This window comes from Dendropsophus ebraccatus, chromosome 1, assembly GCF_027789765.1.
Source record: "Dendropsophus ebraccatus isolate aDenEbr1 chromosome 1, aDenEbr1.pat, whole genome shotgun sequence".
Taxonomy (NCBI): Eukaryota; Metazoa; Chordata; class Amphibia; order Anura; family Hylidae; genus Dendropsophus; species Dendropsophus ebraccatus.
In genome coordinates, this window is record NC_091454.1 from 58,203,110 (window position 1) to 58,227,102 (window position 23,993).

Below are 23,993 nucleotides of genomic sequence, written 5' to 3' on the forward strand. Positions count from 1 at the left end.
TCGTATATGCGCAATCAAGGTACCGATAGAAAGAACACATCATGGCGCAAAAAATGACACCTGACACAGCCCCATAGACCAAAGGATAAAAGCACTATAAGCCTGGGAATGGAGCGGTTTTAAGTGTCGTATATTTGTTGACAATGGTTTAAATTTTTAACAGGCCATCAGATACAATATAAGTTATACATGTTACATATCGTTTTAATCGTAGCGACTTGAGGAACATATATAACAAGTCAGTTTTACCCCAGGGCGAATGGCGTAAAAACACATTTCCCCCAAATAAACAAAATGCGTTTTTTTTTTCAATTTCACCACACTTTGAATTTTTTTCTGGTTTCGCAGTGTACTTTATGCAAAAATTCAGCCTGTCATTGCAAAGTACCATTAGTGACGCAAAAAATAAGGGCTCATGTGGGTCTCTAGGTGGAAAAATGCAAGTGCTATGGCCTTTTATGCACAAGGAGGAAAAACCAAAAACGCAAAAATCGAAATTTGCTCTGTCCTTAAAGGGTTAAAAAAAAAAACGCATAGGGTCCCCCCTATTTTTATAACCAGACGGGTTAAAAACCAAACAGCAGCCTGGTAACACCAGGGTGGGAAGAGCCATTGGTTTAGGCCCTCCCCAGCCTAAATCTTACCAGCCTGCTGGTCAAATTATTATTCAAATTTATTCAAATAAAAACACCCCCACACCCCTCATTGACCATTTTATAAAAAAAAAACAACAAACAACCGCTGGTCATCGATGTAGTCCACGGAATCCGACGTAATCCACAGGATACCGATATCTGAAAAACAAAAAGGGAGAAACACACTGGAGCTTCCTGTACTAATTAATATTTAATTAATCAAACACATTTTCGTTTAAATAAAATCAGTTTCGTTGTTCAATAATTTAATTTAAACGAATCCATCATTGTGCAATTAAATATACTGTCAAAAAATAAATATATATATATAAATATACATTTATTTATATATATATTTATTTTAACAGTTTATTTAATTTCACAATGATGGATTCGTTAGAATTAAATTATTGAACAACGAAAGGGACTTTATTACAAAGAAAATGTGTTTTATTACTTTAATATATTAACTATTAGAGGCATCGGCATTCGGCATCATTGCCGGCTATTTTTGAAGTACTCCGTACGGACCGCCTGTCAATCCACGGCCGCATTTCCAGCCGCAAACAATGGTCTTGTTCATTTTTTACGGGTCCGTTTACGATCGGGCCGTAGATTCATACATAGTGAGCACTGTGCAGCCGTATATTGTATACTTTCCAACGTACGCATGAACCGGAAAAATACGGCCGATGATTTACCGCCCGCAATACAGCCGCACAGATACAGAGTGTGAACCTAGCCTTAGGGTATAAACCCACACACCGTATACGCAGCGTATTTACTGCTGCGATACGCAGCAAATACGCAGCAGATTAGATCTAAATAATTGAACACAGCATCAAATCTGCACCATCAAATCTGCTGCGTATTTGTTGCGCATCTGCTGCGTATATGGTGTGTGGGTTTGTACCCTTAACCCCTTAACGACATCGGGCGTAAATTTACGCCCTGATGCCGGTAAGGAAGTTCAGAGCGGGGCCGCGCGGCGACCCCGCTCTGAACCGCGCCGGTCCCGGGTGCCGCGAGTAGCCCGGGACCGTAGGTATTAGCGGGCACGGTCCGATCGCCGTGCCCGCTAATACAGTAATCAGATGCAGCTGTCAAACATGACAGCTGCATCCGATTACCGGATTCAGCCGTTCCCTGGGGTCTAGTGGAGGAGATCTCTCCTCCGGGATGTTGTCCCGGAGGAGCGATCTCCGTAACTGAAGCCGACCGGGGACGCGTCCAAGATGGCGCCGTCCTCGGCTCGGCACTCGTTTGTTTCCGGCTGCAGCAGCCGAAAGCAAACGAGTGCCGATCTCATGGATCTCTGCAGCATATCTATGCTGCAGAGATCTCAATGAGAGATCAAAGCACTTATACTAGAAGTCCCCCAGGGGGGCTTCTAGTATAAGTGTAAAAGTTAAAAAAAAAGTGTTGTTATAGTAAAAAGCCCCCTCCCCTAATAAAAGTCTGAATCACCCCCCTTTTCCCAGGTTATAAATAAAAGTAAATAAATAAATACATAAACAAACATGTTTGCTATCGCCGCGTGTGTAATCGCCCGAACTATTAATTAATCACATTCCTGATCTCACACGGTAAACGGCGTCAGCGCAAAAAAATCCCAAAGTGCAAAATTGCGCATTTTTGGTCGCATCAAATCCAGAAAAATTGTAATAAAAAGCGATCAAAAAGTCGTATATGCGCAATCAAGGTACCGATAGAAAGTAAACATCATGGCGCAAAAAATGACACCTCACACAGCCCCATAGACCAAAGGATAAAAGCGCTATAAGCCTGGGAATGGAGCGATTTTAAGTGACGTATATTTGTTGACAATGGTTTAAATTTTTTACAGGCCATCCGATACAATAAAAGTTATACATGTTACATATCGTTTTAATCGTAACGACTTGAGGAACATATATAACAAGTCAGTTTTACCCCAGGGCGAATGGCGTAAAAACACATTTCCCCCAAATAAACAAAATGCGTTTTTTTTTTTTCAATTTCCCCACACTTTGAATTTTTTTCTGGTTTTGCAGTGTACTTTATGCAAAAATTCAGCCTGTCATTGCAAAGTACAATTAGTGATGCAAAAAATAAGGGCTCACGTGGGTCGCTAGGTGGAAAAATGCAAGTGCTATGGCCTTTTAAGCACAAGGAGGAAAAACCGAAAACGCAAAAATCGAAATTGGCTCTGTCCTTAACCCTTTAAGGACATGGCCCATTTTCGTTTTTACGTTTTCGGTTTTTCCTCCTTGTGTTTAAAAGGTCATAGCACTTGCATTTTTCCACCTAGAAACCCACATGACCCCTTATTTTTTGCTTCACTAATTGTACTTTGCAATTACAGGCTGAATTTTTGCATAAAGTACACTGCGAAACCAGAAAAAAATTCAAAGTGTGGTGAAATTGAAAAAAAAAAACGCATTTCTTTTATTTGGGGGAAATGTGTTTTTACGCCATTCGCCCTGGGGTAAAACTGACTTGTTATGCATGTTCCTCAAGTCGTTACGATTAAAACGATATATAACATGTATAACTTATATTGTATCTGATGGCCTGTAAAAAATTCAAACCGTTGTTGACCAATATACGTTCCTTAAAATCGCTCCATTCCCAGGCTTATAGCGCTTTTATCCTTTGGTCTATGGGGCTGTGCAAGGTGTAATTTTTTGCGCCATGATGTGATCTTTCTATCGGTACCTTGATTGCCCATATACGTCTTTTTGATCGCTTTTTATTAAATTTTTTCTGGATTTGATGCGACCAAAAATGCGCAATTTTGAACTTTGGGATTTTTTTGCGCTGACGCCGTTTACCGTACGAGATCAGGAATGTGATTAATTAATAGTTCGGGCGATTACGCACGCGGCGATAGCAAACATGTTTATTTATTTATTTGTTTACTTTTATTTAAAACCTGGGAAAAGGGGGGTGATTCTGACTTTTATTAGGGGAGGGGGCTTTTTACTATTAACAACACTTTTTTTTTTTTTTTTACACATATACTAGAAGCCCCCCTGGGGGACTTCTAGTATATACACTTGGATCTCTCATAGAGATCTCTGCAGCATAGATATGCTGCAGAGATCCATGAGATCGGCACTCGTTTGCTTTCGGCTGCTGCAGCCGAAAACGAACGAGTGCCGAGCCGAGGACGGCGCCATCTTGGACGCGTCCCCGGCCGGCATCAGTAACGGAGATCGCTCCTCCGGGACAAGGTCCCGGAGGAGCGATCTCCCCCACTAGACACCAGGGAAACGTTGCCTCCGGTAATCGGAGGCAGCTGTCAACTTTGACAGCTGCCTCCGATTAGCTAATTAGCGGGCACGGCGATCAGACCGTGCCCGCTAATAGCAGCGGTCCCGGGCTACACGCGGCACCCGGGATCGCGGCACTTCAAAGCGGGGCCGCCGCGCGGCCCCGCTTTGAAGTGCAAGTGAGGACATAGGACGTACCGGTACGTCCTATGTCCTTAAGAGGTTAAAGGGTTAAAGCATGTTCCTATGACTTATAGTCACAAGGATTTGGCATGAAAACAATGCCAATTTCCTTGTTAAAGAGTCACTGTCGTATTTTTTTTTTTTTTTTTGCAGAAATCAATAGTCCAGGTGATTTTAAGAAACTTTGTAATTGGGTTTATTAGCCAAATATGCCATTATCTGCATGTAAAAAGCCTGTCTGCTCTAGGGAGAGGGGAGGATGGAGCGGAGGGAGGAGGAAGGAGGGAGTTAGCTGACAGCAGAAAGCAGATAACAGAGGATTACAGGCACAGAGCTGGGTGACAGCTGTAATCTGAGCTCAGACAGGTCAGTGGTGAATGTAGATTAACTCTTTGTTGTCCTGTTTTGGTCTTTTCTTTAGCTCTCTCCATAGGAGAACAATGAAGACAGGGGGGAGAGCTTCAAACTGCTTTTTCATGATAAAAATGCATTTTTTGGCTAATAAACCTTATTACAAAGTTTCTTAAAATCGCCTGGACTATTGATTTCTGCAAAAAAAAAAAAAAATCACGACAGTGACACTTTAAAAAAAACAACTTCGAGAGCAGAAAAAAGAAAAAAAAAAAAACTTAGCAAAATGAATAGAGTGGAAAAAGTGAACAAAATGTCACATGTACCCAAAAATGGTATCACAAAAACATTAACTCTGTGAGTCAAAAGTTACAGCTCTCACAATATGGCAACACAAATAAATAATTAATTTAATGGTAAAAATGTAATAAACCATAAAAAAAAAAATTAGGAATCAATACATTTGTACTGACAACATGTCTGTTAACAAGTTACAGAACCCCTAAAATATTATATATGGAGGAAAATTGGAAAAGTTTTTGGGGGGTTCCCGTGTCTACATAATGACATGAGATAATTATTATATACATCAGTCCGAAAACAATGATATACATGTTTACAAAGCTTTTCTAATGTTTTACTAATTGTTTACTGCAAAACTTTTTTTTGCAAATAATTATGATTAATATTGCTCTATTTTAACTCTTATAATGGTTTTATTTTTTCACCTATGGGGCTGTATGGGTGTCATTTTTTGAACCATGTTTTCTAGTTCCTATTAGTATCATATTAATGTACATCAAACGTTTTGATCACTTTTTATTAATTTCTTTAAAATATACTGTAACCACCCACTGCATGGGTCTTCTCGTCACAGGTTTTACCTGTGTTCTCTTGCAGTGAAGATTTTTTGCTGCATTGTAGCCTGATGGGGCTATACAGGAGTGGCTGCGGTTTGCAAGATTTTATCTCAATTCAGGCTATTAGAGAGTTGTGCCTCACTGCTTGCACTTAGAGGCAAGAGACAAAAAGGGCCCCCTCTTTTTCTGGATGCCCCCAAACAAAGCCTGATGTTTATTGTGTACTATGCATGTGTCGGGACTTAGTATAATGTGGCTGGCATTTATGTCGGAGTCTGTCACACAAGAGGGCAGACTTAGAAAACATATTCTTGCCTTAGGCTTACAATGAATAATATATGCCGGGACAAGTAGGATGAGGTAAGTATACTGAAACAATTATGGACAGTGAAAATAAAAAAAAATTCATGTCCACATTACAATCCTGAGGGCCCATCTTTGTCAGTTATTGTGACTATCCTTTCTATTGGTTCAAATACTGACACCAGATTTAAGATCATGGACATATACATTTAGAGGTTTATGAGCATCACTCCCACAGATACTTTCAGCTGAGATAATTCATTGTTGACCAAGAACATAGCCCTTTGAATTACTATCAATCAACCTGCAGTCCGTTGCTGTCCAGAAATGATATTTAAAGGAGAAGTCCGGCAAAATTTTTTTATAAAGGTATTATATTGCCCCCCAAAAGTTATACAAATTACCAATATACTGTACACTTATTACGGGAAAAGCACATAAAGTGCTTTTTTCCCTGTACTTACTGCTGCATCAAGGCTTCACTTCCTGGATAACATGGTGATGTCACGACCCGACTCCCAGGCTGCGGGCTGTGGCTGCTGGAGAGGATGATGGCAGTGGGATGCTCAGTGTCCCTCCAGTGCCCTGTGTCCCTCAGTGTCCCTCTCCAGGGGAAAAAGAACTTCATGTGCATTTCCTGTAATAAGTGTACAGTATATTGGAGATTTGTATAATTTTTAAGGGGTAATACAATACTTTGATAAAAAATTTTGCTGGACTTCTCCTTTAATATCAATATCACCAATGCTTAGTGCTCAGCTGTAGAATGTAGGACTGATGTATCTTCTTACATATATCCTCACTGCCCTAACGGGAAGAAAGAGTGAAGTTAGAGGATTCAAGATATAGACATATTTATAGATAATTCACAACTGCCCATTTTGGTCCCTTCCTTATGTCAAACTATCATTAACATTACCAAGTTTAATGGTACTGTCCAACCTATTAACTAGGGATGAGCGAACCGAACCGTAACGAACCAGATTCGTTACAAACTTTGCAAAAAGTTCGATTCATCACCGAACCGAACTTTGAGAAAGTTCGTAACGAATCTGGTTAAAATAACAATAACAAATAAAATCAAAGACATCTTTAAAAAGTGATGCAAACACCTCTGGAATGCATCTTGGAAAGCAGGGAAACAGTATTAGAGGAATCAGCATTACGGGGTTAGCGATCCTCTGCAATAATGCCGACACCTCTAATGGTTAATATATTTGAATTAATAGAACACATTTTCGTTGTAATAAAGTCACTTTCGTTGTTCAATAATTTAATTAAAACGATTCCATCACTGTGCAATTAAATATACTGTTAAAATAAATATACTGTGTCAGGAACCGGACAGCAGGACAAGACAACACAGTGAGCCCTAAGCTCAGCCCCGCCCACTGTCCTCTACCTATTTGCCACAATCCGCCCTAAGATGGCGGCGAGCAACTGGGCGTCAGTCTCTGCACTGGCTAGGTGGGACACAAGGACAAGACAGACAGACAAAACACAATAAAGAATGGTAGACAGTCCGGGTCACAACAATCGGGCAGCAAAAGTACAAAATCACAATCCAAAGGCAAGGTCAAAAAACAGGCAGTATGGTCAGGGGCAGGCAGCAAGCAGGAAAGGTCAGAAATACAAAGCAGAGTCAGAATAAACAGAGCAAGAATAGCAAACACAGAACCAGGCAGAGACAAGCTCAATAACCAGCAATGATATCCAAGACTGAGGTAGTTATATAGGAGGCCAGGGTTCTGATCCAGAACATAATTGGACCATCCCCCTGATCTCCAAGCACAGACAGCTGAGAACAAAACAGATCCACTGGCAGGAAGACCTGTCAGTCACAGCAGAACCAAAACACAGATTAACCATGACATGGCCAGACAGAACTCAGCAGGTGAAGTCGGGTGTGTCTCCCAACCCAGGTAAGCAATAAACCAGAGTTCACACACAGCAAAACAAAACACAGAAACAGGATACAAGAAAATCAGTGCCTTCTCGGCGAACAGCACGAGCAGAGGGACGCATGATGCTCTGCAGAGATACCATCCTGACAGTACCCCCCCTTTTACGAGGGGCCTCAGGACCCTCACAGGACTCAACTTCACTTAGAAGATTGCCATCTGACTCCCATTCATCAGAAGAAAAGTCCATGGCATGGAGAACAGGCTTACTGACAGGACGAGCCGAAGAACATGATAAATTGGCATCAGATACAGGCAAATCAGTTACAGTAGAACTAGCAATGTTTATTTCGCCGGAGGGTACCTGTGCGCCCAAGTGACCTTCCTGGGAGTCACCTGAACGCTGATGATCTGGGTGCAGGTTTTCTTGCCGCTTGGGACGCTTGTGGCAGAAACTGATGAAGTGGCTACTGTCACCACAGTAATAGCACAGACCGTTGTGTCTCCGGTGTTCTCGCCTGGTCCTGGCGTCCAATAGTCCCAGCTGCATGGGCTCGTCCTCATGAATATCAGGGATAACAACAGAGTGTTTGACAGAGCAGGGGACAGAGGTCTTAGAAGGGTCAGAGCCTACTTTTTCCCTATGTCTGTCACGGAGTCTACGGTCTATGCGAATAGCCAAATTCATGGCCTGCTTTAGGGTGGAAGGATCTGGATGTCCTGTCCAGGCATCCTTAACCCCTTAACGACATCGGGCGTAAATTTACGCCCTGATGCCGGTAAGGGAGTTCAGAGCGGGGCCGCCGCGCCGGTCCCGGGTGCCGCGTGTAGCCCGGGACCGTAGGTATTAGCGGGCACGGTCCGATCGCCGTGCCCGCTAATACAGTAATCAGATGCAGCTGTTAAACATGACAGCTGCATCCGATTACCGGACGCAGCGTCATCCCTGGTGTCTAGTGGGGAGATCGCTCCTCCGGGATGTTATCCCGGAGGAGCGATCTCCGTAACTGAAGCCGGACGGGGACCGCTCCAAGATGGCGCCGTCCCCGGCTCGGCATTCGTTTACTTCCGGCTGCAGCAGCCGAAAGCAAACGAGTGCCTATCTCATGGATCTCTGCAGCATATCTATGCTGCAGAGATCTCAATGAGAGATCAAAGCACTTATACTAGAAGTCCCCCAGGGGGGCTTCTAGTATATGTGTAAAAGTTAAAAAAAAAATGTCATTATTAGTAAAAAGCCCCCTCCCCTAATAAAAGTCTGAATCACCCCCCTTTTCCCAGGTTATAAATAAAAGTAAATAAATAAATAAACATGTTTGCTATCGCCGCGTGCGTAATCGCCCGAACTATTAATTAATCACATTCCTGATCTCGCACGGTAAATGGCGTCAGCGCAAAAAAATCCCAAAGTGCAAAATTGCGCATTTTTGGTCGCATCAAATCCAGAAAAATTGTAATAAAAAGCGATCAAAAAGTCGTATATGCGCAATCAAGGTACCGATAGAAAGAACACATCATGGCGCAAAAAATGACACCTGACACAGCCCCATAGACCAAAGGATAAAAGTGCTATAAGCCTGGGAATGGAGCGGTTTTAAGTGTCGTATATTTGTTGACAATGGTTTAAATTTTTTACAGGCCATCAGATACAATATAAGTTATACATGTTACATATCGTTTTAATCGTAACGACTTGAGGAACATATATAACAAGTCAGTTTTACCCCAGGGCGAATGGCGTAAAAACACATTTCCCCCAAATAAACAAAATGCGTTTTTTTTTTTTTCAATTTCACCACACTTTGAATTTTTTTCTGGTTTCGCAGTGTACTTTATGCAAAAATTCAGCCTGTCATTGCAAAGTACAATTAGTGACGCAAAAAATAAGGGCTCATGTGGGTCTCTAGGTGGAAAAATGCAAGTGCTATGGCCTTTTATGCACAAGGAGGAAAAACCGAAAACGCAAAAATCGAAATTTGCTCTGTCCTTAAAGGGTTAATGTCATCAGATAACCCCTGCTTAAATTTGCATCTAAGCGCTGGATCATTCCATCCGGATGGAACGCACCACTGGCGGAACTCTGCACAATACTCCTCCACCGGTCGCTTGCCCTGTCTCAAAACTGTCAACTGCCTCTCAGCTGCTGCTGCCCTGTCAGGTTCATCATAGAGTAACTCCAATGCAGAGAAAAACTGATCTACAGAAGATAACTCAGTGGCATCTGGAGGCAAAGAAAAGGCCCACTCCTGCGGAGGTCCTTGTAAGAGTGACCTAACTATGCCCACTCTCTGGCTCTCATCCCCAGAGGACCGGGGACAAAGTCTGAAAAACAACTTACATCCCTCTCTGAAGATTCGAAAGGCCCTTCTCTCGCCTTTGAACCAGGAAGCTGCACTGGAGGAACAGCAGCAGATAACATGGCATTTTGGCCCAGGAAAGACTCTACCTGCTGCACCCGTTGCGTAAGGTCCAGAACAAGCTGGTTGAGACTTTGCATCGCTCAACCAGAGCTTTCATGGGGTCCATAGCAAGGTGGAGAGAGGAAAAAAAAAAAAAAAAAAAGTATGGCTGGTTATTCTGTTAGGAACCGGACAGCAGGACAAGACAACACAGTGAGCCCTAAGCTCAGCCCCGCCCACTGTCCTCTACCTATTTGCCACAATCCGCCCTAAGATGGCGGCGAGCAACTGGGCGGCAGTCCCTGCACTGGCTAGGTGGGACACAAGGACAAGACAGACAGACAAAACACAATAAAGAATGGTAGACAGTCCGGGTCACAACAATCGGGCAGCAAAAGTACAAAATCACAATCCAAAGGCAAGGTCAAAAAACAGGCAGTATGGTCAGGGGCAGGCAGCAAGCAGGAAAGGTCAGAAATACAAAGCAGAGTCAGAATAAACAGAGCAAGAATAGCAAACACAGAACCAGGCAGAGACAAGCTCAATAACCAGCAATGATATCCAAGACTGAGGTAGTTATATAGGAGGCCAGGGTTCTGATCCAGAACATAATTGGACCATCCCCCTGATCTCCAAGCACAGACAGCTGAGAACAAAACAGATCCACTGGCAGGAAGACCTGTCAGTCACAGCAGAACCAAAACACAGATTAACCATGACATGGCCAGACAGAACTCAGCAGGTGAAGTCGGGTGTGTCTCCCAACCCAGGTGAGCAATAAACCAGAGTTCACACACAGCAAAACAAAACACAGAAACAGGATACAAGAAAATCAGTGCCTTCTCGGCGAACAGCACGAGCAGAGGGACGCATGATGCTCTGCAGAGATACCATCCTGACATACTGTATGTATAAATAAATGTATATTTATATATATATTTTTTTTTACAGTATATTTAATTGCACAAGTATGGATTCGTTTAAATTAAATTATTGAACAACGAAACTAATTTTATTACAACGAAAATGTGTTATATTAATTAAATATTAATTATTACAGAAAGCTCTTTTAAAGCCGTTAATTCATATTCCCGGTAAAAGAGCTCACTGTAATAATTAATACTTTACTTTAATTAAAACATCAAATGTTTCTTCTAATTATGCTATCACAATAGCATTATTAGAAGAAACATTTTGAATCAAATGTCCTCTCAGCTGATCGGCTGAGCGCACATATAATTAGCGGGTCCGCAGCACAGTGACTTCATTGTGCTGCGGACCAGCGAAGAGGACACATGGGGGTGAGTATACAGCTCTCCCCACCCCCTCCCCAGCACTGCACCCATCCCAGCAAGGAAGGGGGGTCGCTTAACCCCTTCCTTGCTAGGATGGGTGCAGTCTGACATCAGTCTGGCCCCCAAGGGGTTAAGGGGGATGCAATGCATCTTCCCTTAACCCCTTGGGGGCCAGACTCTAAGCAGCGACCTGTAAAGATGTTGCATACTGTAAGGTGCACAACACCGCTCACAATGATGGGTGTTGTGCTCCTGTTTGTGTGTTTTTTGTGTGTTTCTCCCTTTTTGTTTTTCAAATATCGGTATCCTGTGGATTACGTCGGATTCAGTGGACTACGACGATGACCAGCAGTTGTTTGGATTTAAAAAAAAAAATTAAATGGTCAATGAGAGGTGTGGGGGGGGGTTTATTTGAATTAAAAAAAAATTCACTTGTGTCTTGTCTTTATTTCTTTACTTTATAGACTTAGTAGTGGAAGCCGTCTAATAGACGGAATCCATTACTAAGTCGGGGCCTAGAGTTAGCCGGTAGGGATGAGCGAACTTTTGAAAAGTTCGGTTCGATCCGGCGAACTTTCGTGAATTTCGGATCGGTCCGAACCGAACCGAAAACGAACCTTGCTCTAACGGCTGAATAATTGCAGCTACAATAGTGGGAGTGTGATAGGGTATAGTTTGCTTTAGTTGCAGTTGATATTACAATGAAAAAAAGTGGGGAAAAAATTTCCAAAAATAAAATAAAATAATAATAATAGGAATAAAATTAATACAATATAGTGATTCAAAGTGCCAAAATAGTGAAAAAAAAATATTGGAAAAAAAAGTTTACAAGGAGGATGCGGCAGCACTTGATTGCACCCAGGCCAGTATTGTTGAGAAGAAACAAGTCGAGAACAAGGAGGAGGCAGCAGTAAATTGCTCGCCTCTCAGTCCAGTATTGTTGAGAAGAGACAAGTTGAGCAGCAGGAGGAGGCAACAGTTGATTGATTCCAGTCCAGTATTATTGAGGAGAGGGTACTTGAGGAGGAGGCAGCAGTTGATCGATTCCAGGCCAGTATTATGGAGGAGAGGCTACTTGAGGAAGATGAGACAGCAGTTGATTGATTTCAGGCCAGCATTATGGAGGAGAGGCTAATTGAGGAGGAGGAGGCAGCAGTTGATTGAGTCCAGGCCAGTCTTATCGAGGAGAGGCTACTTGAGGAGGATGAGGCAGCAGTTGATCGATTCCAGGCCAGTATTATTGAGGAGAGGCTACTTGAGGAGGATGAGGCAGCAGTTGATCGATTCCAGGCCAGTATTATGGAGGAGAGGCTAATTTAGGAGGAGGATGAGGCAGCAGTTGATTGAGTCCAGGCCAGTCTTATCGAGGAGAGGATACTTGAGGAGGATGAGGCAGCAGTTGATCGATTCCAGGCCAGTATTATTGAGGAGAGGCTACTTGAGGAGGATGAGGCAGCAGTTGATCGATTCCAGGCCAGTATTATGGAGGAGAGGATACTTGAGGAAGATGAGGCAGCAGTTGATTGATTCCAGGCCAGTATTATGGAGGACAGGCTAATTAAGGAGGAGGAGGCAGCAGTTGATTGATTCCAGGCCAGTATTATCGAGGAGAGGCTATATGAGGAGGAGGCAGCAGTTGATCGATTCCAGGCCAGTATTATTAAAACCAGACTACTTCAGGAGCAGGAGGCAGCAGTTGATTGATTCCAGGCCAGGATTATCAAGGAGAGGCTACTTGATGAGGAGCAGGCAGCAGTTGATCGATTCCAGACCAGTATTATCGAGGAGAGGCTATATGAGAAGGAGGCAGCAGTTGATCGATTCCAGGCCAGTATTATTAAAACCAGACTACTTCAGGAGCAGGAGGCAGCAGTTGATTGATTCCAGGCCAGGATTATCAAGGAGAGGCTACTTGAGGAGGAGGCAGCAGTTGATCGATTCCAGGCCAGTATAATTAAAAACAGACTACTAGTGATCAGGGGCGGATTAACAGGGCCGGACTGGGACTGAAAATCAGCCCTGGCACTCACACTCCTCCAGCCCACATACCATATCACACTTAGGTCGTGTTGTGTTGTGTTGTGTTGCAACTCATTTTTATTTACAGAAATGGTGCCAAGTCTATCTATCTATCTATCTATCTATCTATCTATCTGTCTCCTATCATCTATTTATCTCCTATCTATCTATCTATCTATCTATCTATCTATCTATCTATCTATCTATCTATCTATCTCCTATCTATCTATTATGCAACAACAGGTTACAGCAGTGATAATATATATAAATAGGGTCCTAGGGAAATTTTTAGCATATGTAAAATAATATTACACATTTCCTGTATAATGTTAGCACTGGTAAGACAATTTTCTATGCATGATAATACTGTATATCTCTAAATAGCTATTATAGTTACCAAAAAACACCAGTATACAGGAAGCGAATATCATCATTACTGTTACTGGCCAATCTATTATAAAGAGACTGATACTACCATTATTACAGTATACAAGTAAAAGATAATACCTCAACTACCATCATCACTACAACATGACTAATACCACTATGCTCTCACTGAATAAAATCCACTACACAAACACAAGTATTACCAATAAAACGAGTATACACAGGACAAATACTACCATGACCACAGCCGTCATCACCATACAGTGACTGGATAATACTGCTGTACTGTCTATTAATATTCCCTTTATACCATCAATATATAAAATGCAATATTCTACCTCAGCATTGACTAGAGATGAAGTTCAGAGCATTTGGGTTCATGTGAACCTAAACTTACTGTAAGGTCACTCATCTCTAGCAGTGACCAAATAGAGGTAGAGATCCAGCTATACAAAGGATCTACAGACCTTAAGAGTACGTTCACACATACAGGATCTGCAGCAGATTTGATGCTGCAAATAGCTTTGTTACTAAATGACGGAACCAAGCATCAAATCTGCTGCAGATCCTGTACGTGTGAATGCACCCAAAAAGTGATTATGCACGATTGTGCAGTTACATCCAGTGACTTACAGGAGGCGTCTTCCTACATGAATCATAAGTGACTTTTTGGTAGTCAAAGTTGTCTGTTTTTTTCTTTTCGTTCCATCTGGCTCAGCCCATCATGAAGATTTCTCCAGCCATGACTCGTCTCCCCAGAATCTGCAGGACAAACACTTTAGGCTCCATGCTCCAGCATCATCCTAACCTTATACCTCATCATAACCTTATATTCCCCATTGCTTTACACAGTAACAGTGCCCCCTCTGTGCTCCCACATAAGCAGTCAGGCCCAATATGTACCTCCAGATAGTAGTCAGGCATATAGCCCCCCACACATAATATAGATGCCCTGTGCAGTCCCACATAATATAGGCCCCCCCACATAGTATAGCCCTTTCCCCTGTGTAGCGCCCATAGTATATCCCCCTTTGTAGCCCCCACATAGTATAGCCACAACATATTATTCCCCCCTTCTTGTATCCCATCCCCCAAATAGTATAGGTCTCTGTGTAGCCAGCCCCCACATAGTATAGTCACAACATACAGGGATGTCACTCAGTATGTGCACAGTGTACAGGGATGTCACTCAGTATATGTAGAGTATACAGGGATGTCACTCAGTATATGCACAGTATACAGGGATGTCACTCACTATATGCACAGTATACGGGGATGTCACTCAGTATATGCACAGTATACAGGGATGTCACTCAGTATATGCACAGTATACAGGGATGTCACTCACTATATGCAAAGTATACAGTGATGTTACTCACTATATGCACAGTATACAGGGATGCTACTCACTATATGCACAGTATACAGGGATGTCACTCACTATATGCACAGTATACAGGGATGTCACTCACTATATGCACAGTATACGGGGGTGTCACTCACTATATGCACAGTATACAGGGATGTCACTGACTATATGCACAGTATACGGGGATGTCACTCACTATACGCACAGTATACAGGGATGTCACTCACTATACGCACAGTATACGGGGATGTCACTCACTATATGCACAGTATACGGGGATGTCGCTCACTATATGCACAGTATAAAGGGATGTCACTCACTATATGCACAGTATACGGGGATGTCGCTCACTATATGCACAGTATAAAGGGATGTCACTCACTATATGCACAGTATACGGGGATGTCACTCAGTATATGCACAGTATACAGGGATGCCACTCACTATACACACAGTATACAGGGATGTCACTCAGTATATGTACAGTATACAGGGATGCCACTCAGTATATGCACAGTATACAGGGATGTCACTCAGTATATGCACAGTATACAGGGATGCCACTCAGCATATGCACCGTATACGGGAATGTCACTCAGTATATGCACAGTATACAGGGATGCCTCTCACTATAAGCACAGTATACGGGGATGTCACTCAGTATCTGCACAATAACAGGGATGTCACTCACTATATGCACAGTATACGGGGATGTCACTCACGATATGCACAGTATACGGGGATGTCACTCACTATATGCACAGTATACGGGTATGTCAATCACTATATGCACAGTATACAGGGATGTCACTCACTATATGCACAGTATACGGGGATGTCACTCACTATATGCACAGTATACGGGGATGTCACTCACTATATGCACAGTATACGGGGATGTCACTCACTATATGCACAGTATACAGGGATGTCACTCAGTATATGCACAGTATACAGGGATGTCACTCACTATATGCAAAGTATACGGGGATGTCACTCACTATATGCACAGTATACGGGGATGTCACTCACTATATGCACAGTATACAGGGATGCCACTCACTATATGCACAGTATACAGGGATGCCACTCACTATATGCACAGTATACGGGGATGTCACTCACTATATGCACAGTATACGGGGATGTCACTCACTATATGCACGGTATACGGGGATGTCACTCACTATATGCACGGTATACGGGGATGTCACTCAGTATATGCACAGTATATGGGGATGTCACTCACTATATGCACAGTATACAAGGATGTCACTCACTATATGCACAGTATACGGGGATGTCACTCACTATATGCACAGTATACGGGGATGTCACTCACTATATGCACAGTATACAGGGATGTCACTCAGTATATGCACAGTATACAGGGATGTCACTCAGTATATGCACAGTATACGGGGATGTCACTCACTATATGCACAGTATACGGGGATGTCACTCACTATATGCACGGTATACGGGGATGTCACTCACTATATGCACGGTATACGGGGATGTCACTCAGTATATGCACAGTATACGGGGATGTCACTCACTATATGCACAGTATACAAGGATGTCACTCACTATATGCACAGTATACGGGGATGTCACTCACTATATGCACAGTATACGGGGATGTCACTCAGTATATGCACAGTATACGGGGATGTCACTCAGTATATGCACAGTATACAGGGATGTCACTTACTATATGCACAGTATACAGGGATGTCACTCAGTATATGCACAGTATACGGGGATGTCACTCAGTATATGCACAGTATACGGGGATGTCACTCAGTATATGCACAGTATACGGGGATGTCACTCACTATATGCACAGTATACAGGGATGTCACTCACTATATGCACAGTATACGGGGATGTCAATCACTATATGCACAGTATACGGGGATGTCACTCACTATATGCACAGTATACGGGAATGTCACTCACTATATGCACAGTATACGGGGATGTCACTCAGTATATGCACAGTATACAGGGATGTCACTCACTATATGCAAAGTATACGGGGATGTCACTCACTATATGCACAGTATACAGGGATGCCACTCACTATATGCACAATATACGGGGATGTCACTCACTATATGCACAGTATACGGGGATGGCACTCACTATATGCACGGTATACGGGGATGTCACTCACTATATGCACAGTATACGGGGATGTCACTCACTATATGCACAGTATACAGGGATGCCACTCACTATATGCACAGTATACAGGGATGCCACTCACTATATGCACAGTATACGGGGATGTCACTCACTATATGCACAGTATACGGGGATGTCACTCACTATATGCACAGTATACGGGGATGTCACTCACTATATGCACGGTATACGGGGATGTCACTCACTATATGCACGGTATACGGGGATGTCACTCACTATATGCACGGTATACGGGGATGTCACTCAGTATATGCACAGTATACGGGGATGTCACTCACTATATGCACAGTATACAAGGATGTCACTCACTATATGCACAGTATACGGGGATGTCACTCACTATATGCACAGTATACGGGGATGTCACTCACTATATGCACAGTATACAGGGATGTCACTCAGTATATGCACAGTATACAGGGATGTCACTCAGTATATGCACAGTATACGGGGATGTCACTCACTATATGCACAGTATACGGGGATGTCACTCACTATATGCACGGTATACAGGGATGTCACTCACTATATGCACGGTATACGGGGATGTCACTCAGTATATGCACAGTATACGGGGATGTCACTCACTATATGCACAGTATACAAGGATGTCACTCACTATATGCACAGTATACGGGGATGTCACTCACTATATGCACAGTATACGGGGATGTCACTCAGTATATGCACAGTATACGGGGATGTCACTCAGTATATGCACAGTATACAGGGATGTCACTTACTATATGCACAGTATACAGGGATGTCACTCAGTATATGCACAGTATACGGGGATGTCACTCAGTATATGCACAGTATACGGGGATGTCACTCAGTATATGCACAGTATACGGGGATGTCACTCACTATATGCACAGTATACGGGGATGTCACTCACTATATGCACAGTATACGGGGATGTCAATCACTATATGCACAGTATACGGGGATGTCACTCACTATATGCACAGTATACGGGAATGTCACTCACTATATGCACAGTATACGGGGATGTCACTCAGTATATGCACAGTATACAGGGATGTCACTCACTATATGCAAAGTATACGGGGATGTCACTCACTATATGCACAGTATACAGGGATGCCACTCACTATATGCACAATATACGGGGATGTCACTCACTATATGCACAGTATACGGGGATGGCACTCACTATATGCACGGTATACGGGGATGTCACTCACTATATGCACAGTATACGGGGATGTCACTCACTATATGCACAGTATACAGGGATGTCACTCAGTATATGCACAGTATACAGGGATGTCACTCAGTATATGCACAGTATACGGGGATGTCACTCACTATATGCACAGTATACGGGGATGTCACTCACTATATGCACGGTATACAGGGATGTCACTCACTATATGCACGGTATACGGGGATGTCACTCAGTATATGCACAGTATACGGGGATGTCACTCACTATATGCACAGTATACAAGGATGTCACTCACTATATGCACAGTATACGGGGATGTCACTCACTATATGCACAGTATACGGGGATGTCACTCAGTATATGCACAGTATACGGGGATGTCACTCAGTATATGCACAGTATACAGGGATGTCACTTACTATATGCACAGTATACAGGGATGTCACTCAGTATATGCACAGTATACGGGGATGTCACTCAGTATATGCACAGTATACGGGGATGTCACTCAGTATATGCACAGTATACGGGGATGTCACTCACTATATGCACAGTATACGGGGATGTCACTCACTATATGCACAGTATACGGGGATGTCAATCACTATATGCACAGTATACGGGGATGTCACTCACTATATGCACAGTATACGGGAATGTCACTCACTATATGCACAGTATACGGGGATGTCACTCAGTATATGCACAGTATACAGGGATGTCACTCACTATATGCAAAGTATACGGGGATGTCACTCACTATATGCACAGTATACAGGGATGCCACTCACTATATGCACAATATACGGGGATGTCACTCACTATATGCACAGTATACGGGGATGGCACTCACTATATGCACGGTATACGGGGATGTCACTCACTATATGCACAGTATACGGGGATGTCACTCACTATATGCACAGTATAAAGGGATGTCACTCACTATATGCAAAGTATACGGGGATGTCACTCAGTATATGCACAGTATACAGGGATGTCACTCACTATATGCACAGTATACAGGGATGTCACTCAGTATATGCACAGTATACAGGGATGTCACTCACTATATGCACAGTATACGGGGATGTCACTCAGTATATGCACAGTATACGGGGATGTCATTCAGTATATGCACAGTATACAGGGATGTCACTCACTATATGCACAGTATACAGGGATGTCACTCAGTATATGCACAGTATACGGGGATGTCACTCAGTATATGCACAGTATACGGGGATGTCACTCACTATATGCACAGTATACGGGGATGTCACTCAGTATATGTACAGTATACAGGGATGCCACTCAGTATATGCACAGTATACAGGGATGTCACTCAGTATATGCACAGTATACAGGGATGCCACTCAGTATATGCACAGTATACATGGATGCCACTCAGTATATGCACAGTATACAGGGATGCCACTCAGTATATGCACCGTGTACGGGAATGTCACTCAGTATATGCACATTATACAGGGATGCCTCTCACTATAAGCACAGTATACGGGGATGTCACTCAGTATCTGTACAGTATACAGGGATGTTACTCAGTATATGCACAGTATACAGGGATGTCACTCACTATATGCACAGTATACAGGCATGTCACTCAGTATATGCACAGTATACGGGGATGTCACTCAGTATATGCACAGTATACGGGGATGTCATTCAGTATATGCACAGTATACAGGGATGTCACTCACTATATGCACAGTATACACGGATGTCACTCAGTATATGCACAGTATACGGGGATGTCACTCAGTATATGCACAGTATACGGGGATGTCACTCACTATATGCACAGTATACGGGGATGTCACTCAGTATATGCACAGTATACGGGGATGTCAATCACTATATGCACGGTATACGGGGATGTCACTCACTATATGCACAGTATGGCCGGTTTCACACGTAGTAACAGTGCGGGCGTAAAAATTTCTGTCCCGTACATCTCCGGGTGGTCTGGCGGCTGTATTTGAAAAGCACTTACGGTCTTATCGTAAGAGTCCGGCCGTAGTGTCATGATGTGTCTTGGCTTGTTTGGCCCCGCTCAAAAGCATGTATTTGATTCATGAATCTGCCCCCGGGCCAAATAAGCACACCCACATCCCTATAAAATCTCCGCCCACTCGCGAAGTACGCCCATATGCTTGTAGTGTTTTGAATGCCAAAAAAAAAAAACAAAGATGTCTGATGGCGCTAATAATGCGCCCTATGGGCCAGCCCGGCGTATGAGGCTGCGCCGCAAGCACCAGCTCGTGGTGCTTTCGATCCTGTGGAAGATGCGTAATTATTACCTGCGTTTGTGTGTAAGTCTCTATATATTTGTTTAGAATTTTTTTTTTTTTTTTTTTTTTTTTTTTTTTTCAAGCTTTATGTAACTTATTTAAAACTAGCCTTACAAACTGTTTAGGCTTATAATCCGTAAAACATTGATTTAAATGTATTGTTTATGCAAGCTCCCTTAAGTACTGTTGACCAAAGGTCCTTAAATGCAACTGTGTAATAATTTTGTGACTAATTGAGATGTGTAAAAAATAATAAATGTCATTTTTTTAAAAATCTTCTCAGAGGCTAAAAGACGCAGAGCAGCGCCGTCTGCAGGAGGTGGGACGGCGATATTGGGTCCACCCCATCAATGTGCGGAGGGAGACCCGGGGCCACATTGGTTGCCTGTATGATGATTTGCGACGGTATGTCGATTTGAATACATCAAAGTCGGCAAATCTTTGAATGTAATATTGCAAATGTAAAGGTTACTGTCCCCAAATGTTTACCCCAAAGTCCATAATTTTATTATGTTTTTTGGTTATCCTTACAACGTTTGATGTTAATTTCAACATTTGTAAACCGTATGACATCTTCCTATGATGTGTGTTTGTGTGTAATATTAGTGATCAATATTTTTCTTAATTTGTTGCAGACATCCTGACAAGTTCCAGGACTTCGTGCGCCTGCCTATGGAGGCCTTTGATAATTTACTTTCCATTTTGACCCCACATCTCCAGAGACAGGACACCTACATGCGGAAATCCATCCCTCCTGTGGGACGTCTGCTCATAACGTTAAGGTGAAGATGCTTTATTTTAATGCGAACTATTTGTTCAGGTAATTGTAGTTAAATCTAATATAGTGTTAAAATATGTAATAATTAAATATGTAGCTGAATGTGAAATAGAATCATAAAATACTATTTTTATTTTTTTCACAGATTCTTGGCGACAGGGGAGAGTTATGTATCGTTGCACCTCCAATTCCGGGTTGGTACGTCCACCATCTCTGGAATTGTGAGGTGCACGTGCGCCGTGATCTGGGAGCATTTGCAGCCCATCGTGATGCCCAGTCCGACCAGGGAGATTTGGTTGCAGTCAGCAGCAGGCTTTCAGTCTGTGGCCAATTTCCCCAACTGTATAGGGGCGGTTGATGGTAAGCACATACGTGTGAAGCAACCACCGCGATCAGGATCACAGTATTTCAATTATAAGAAATTTTTTTCTGTGGTCCTGATCGCGGTTGTTGATTCCACGTATCGTTTCCTTGCCATCGACGTCGGCTCCTATGGCAGTACTGGGGACTCCCGGGCGCTACTGAGATCAGAGTTTGGGCGGCGCATACTCTTAGATCACGTGACTCTACCTCCTCCCACTCCTCTTCCGGGTACCACGCATCCCGCTCCATTCGTCATGGTAGGGGATCAAGCCTTCCCTTTACTGAACAACCTGCTGCGCCCTTACCCACGGAGAGGGCTGGATGAACGGGGGAGACTATTTAACCGGAGGCTGAGCCGGGCACGTAACTTCGTGGAGTGCGCCTTCGGAATCATGACTAGTCAGTGGAGAGTGTTTACCACTGCCCTGCAGTTGAAATTGGCCACAGTTGACATGGTCATTAAAGCTGCCTGTGTTCTCCACAACTACCTTCGGGACTATGCTCCCACCCCGGAGGTGAACGTGGAGACACTGCCAGCTTTTAGTGCCCCTATCAACTATGGCCAAGGGAGACAACTCAACCGCGGGATAGTGGTCAGGAACCTCTTTGCTGACTACTTCATGACTCCTGAAGGCGCCGTGCCCGTGCCCCTTTCACAGCCTCCCTTATGAGCCACGGCCACAGGACTGATGTTTTCCCGCATGTATGTCACCTGTCTCTGGGATGTGTGTTTTTTTATTTTATTTTGTTGTTTGAACCCCATGTATTGGTTGATATTTAATTTTCCTTCTCTTTTTACTAAAACCAAAAATATATTTTCTTATTCGACTAAACAATGTGTCTGCCTTTTCAATGTATGTAAAACATGTTGTGTGTTCACACATAGTAGTGTTCGAAAATACACATAACCTCACTCGATATACTACTGGCCAGTAATTATCGAGCATGGTCACATCCTGCTAATGTTAATTGTATAGTCCTTTGAACCTAGTGTGCTGAAAGATTGATGTGATCAAAACATGTGCATTTCCTATGGAGTGACCAGCAGGGTGCGCACTATATGTCTAACTTTCTAGTGTGGGATATGTAACAGGATCTGATATCTTCTAGTGCCACAGTCCATCTCACTTCTTAACAATCACTATTAACACACCACATATATCCCTCCACACATCACCCAGGTGCGCCAGCTGGATGTGGTCTACTTAGGTAGCGGTTCAAAAATAATCTTTTATCATCCATTTCTTTTCAGTAAAACACAGAAGAGTGTATTAAAAGATGAGAAATCTCGCTCTTTACTTGATCACCTGTTCCTTGTCTACAGTCATCTCCTGGATTTCTTATCCAAAATCCATCACATCAATCTGCCTGTGTAAACGCTACATTATGTAGTTTATTGTGTGTACGTTTATATATCCTCCACTTTGTACATAATGACCACATGCTGGATGTCCTGCAGGAGGCGATTTCTACTCCCATCGGACATAGAGCTCTATGTGGAAATGATAGTGTCATGATAAGAACATTAATGTCCCAAAATATTTTAGTGCTCATCACAAGCCTCTCCTGCTCTGCCCACTTCCTGCCTTGGCCACAGATGTCAGCATCGAGCAGGCTCAGACCTGAAAAACAAGTAATCGCAGCATTCACTACATCTTCGCTAGTGGCTTCACAATCCGTGTATTTCACTCTGTATAGCTAACAAAAACAGGAGTGGATTCTAAACACCCAAAGGATCTCGACACAATGTTGTAATGTTGTGGATGTGCGCCATTAAAACACTAATTAAGGACATTTCAAAATAACATCCATTCTTTGAAAAAAACTTAGCAATATTTCACTTTAAATGGCGCACAGCCACTCTATTTCTACATTGTGTGAACACAGCCTTTGTGTTTTTAAGCCACTACTGGTTTTGTTAACAATACTGACCAAAATATACTGACTCAAATACACGTATTGTGAACCTACTACGAACATGTAGTGAATGTTGCGATTCCTTGTTTGTCATGTATGACAGTGCTCTCTGCTGCCATCTGTGGCCAAGGCAGGAAGTGGCCACAGCAGGAGAGTGTTGGCCTGATAAATGAAATACTTAACTACATTAATATTTCCTATCATGACACATTCATTTTAACACATACAGCAATGTCTCACATATGATTAGAAATATCCTCCTGA

The 23,993-nt window shown here is 42.9% G+C and overlaps 1 protein-coding gene across 1 annotated transcript; it reads left to right on the forward strand.

The window, feature by feature from the left end:
• The first annotated feature begins 20,957 nt into the window (after window positions 1-20,957).
• On the forward strand, window positions 20,958-22,528 carry LOC138774073 (uncharacterized). Its single transcript, XM_069954634.1, has 3 exons — window positions 20,958-21,076; window positions 21,307-21,453; window positions 21,595-22,528. Exons 2-3 carry the CDS (start codon window positions 21,344-21,346, stop codon window positions 22,481-22,483), a joined length of 999 nt encoding a protein of 332 aa, XP_069810735.1. The 5' UTR covers window positions 20,958-21,076; window positions 21,307-21,343; the 3' UTR covers window positions 22,484-22,528.
• Window positions 22,529-23,993: the final 1,465 nt, after the last annotated feature.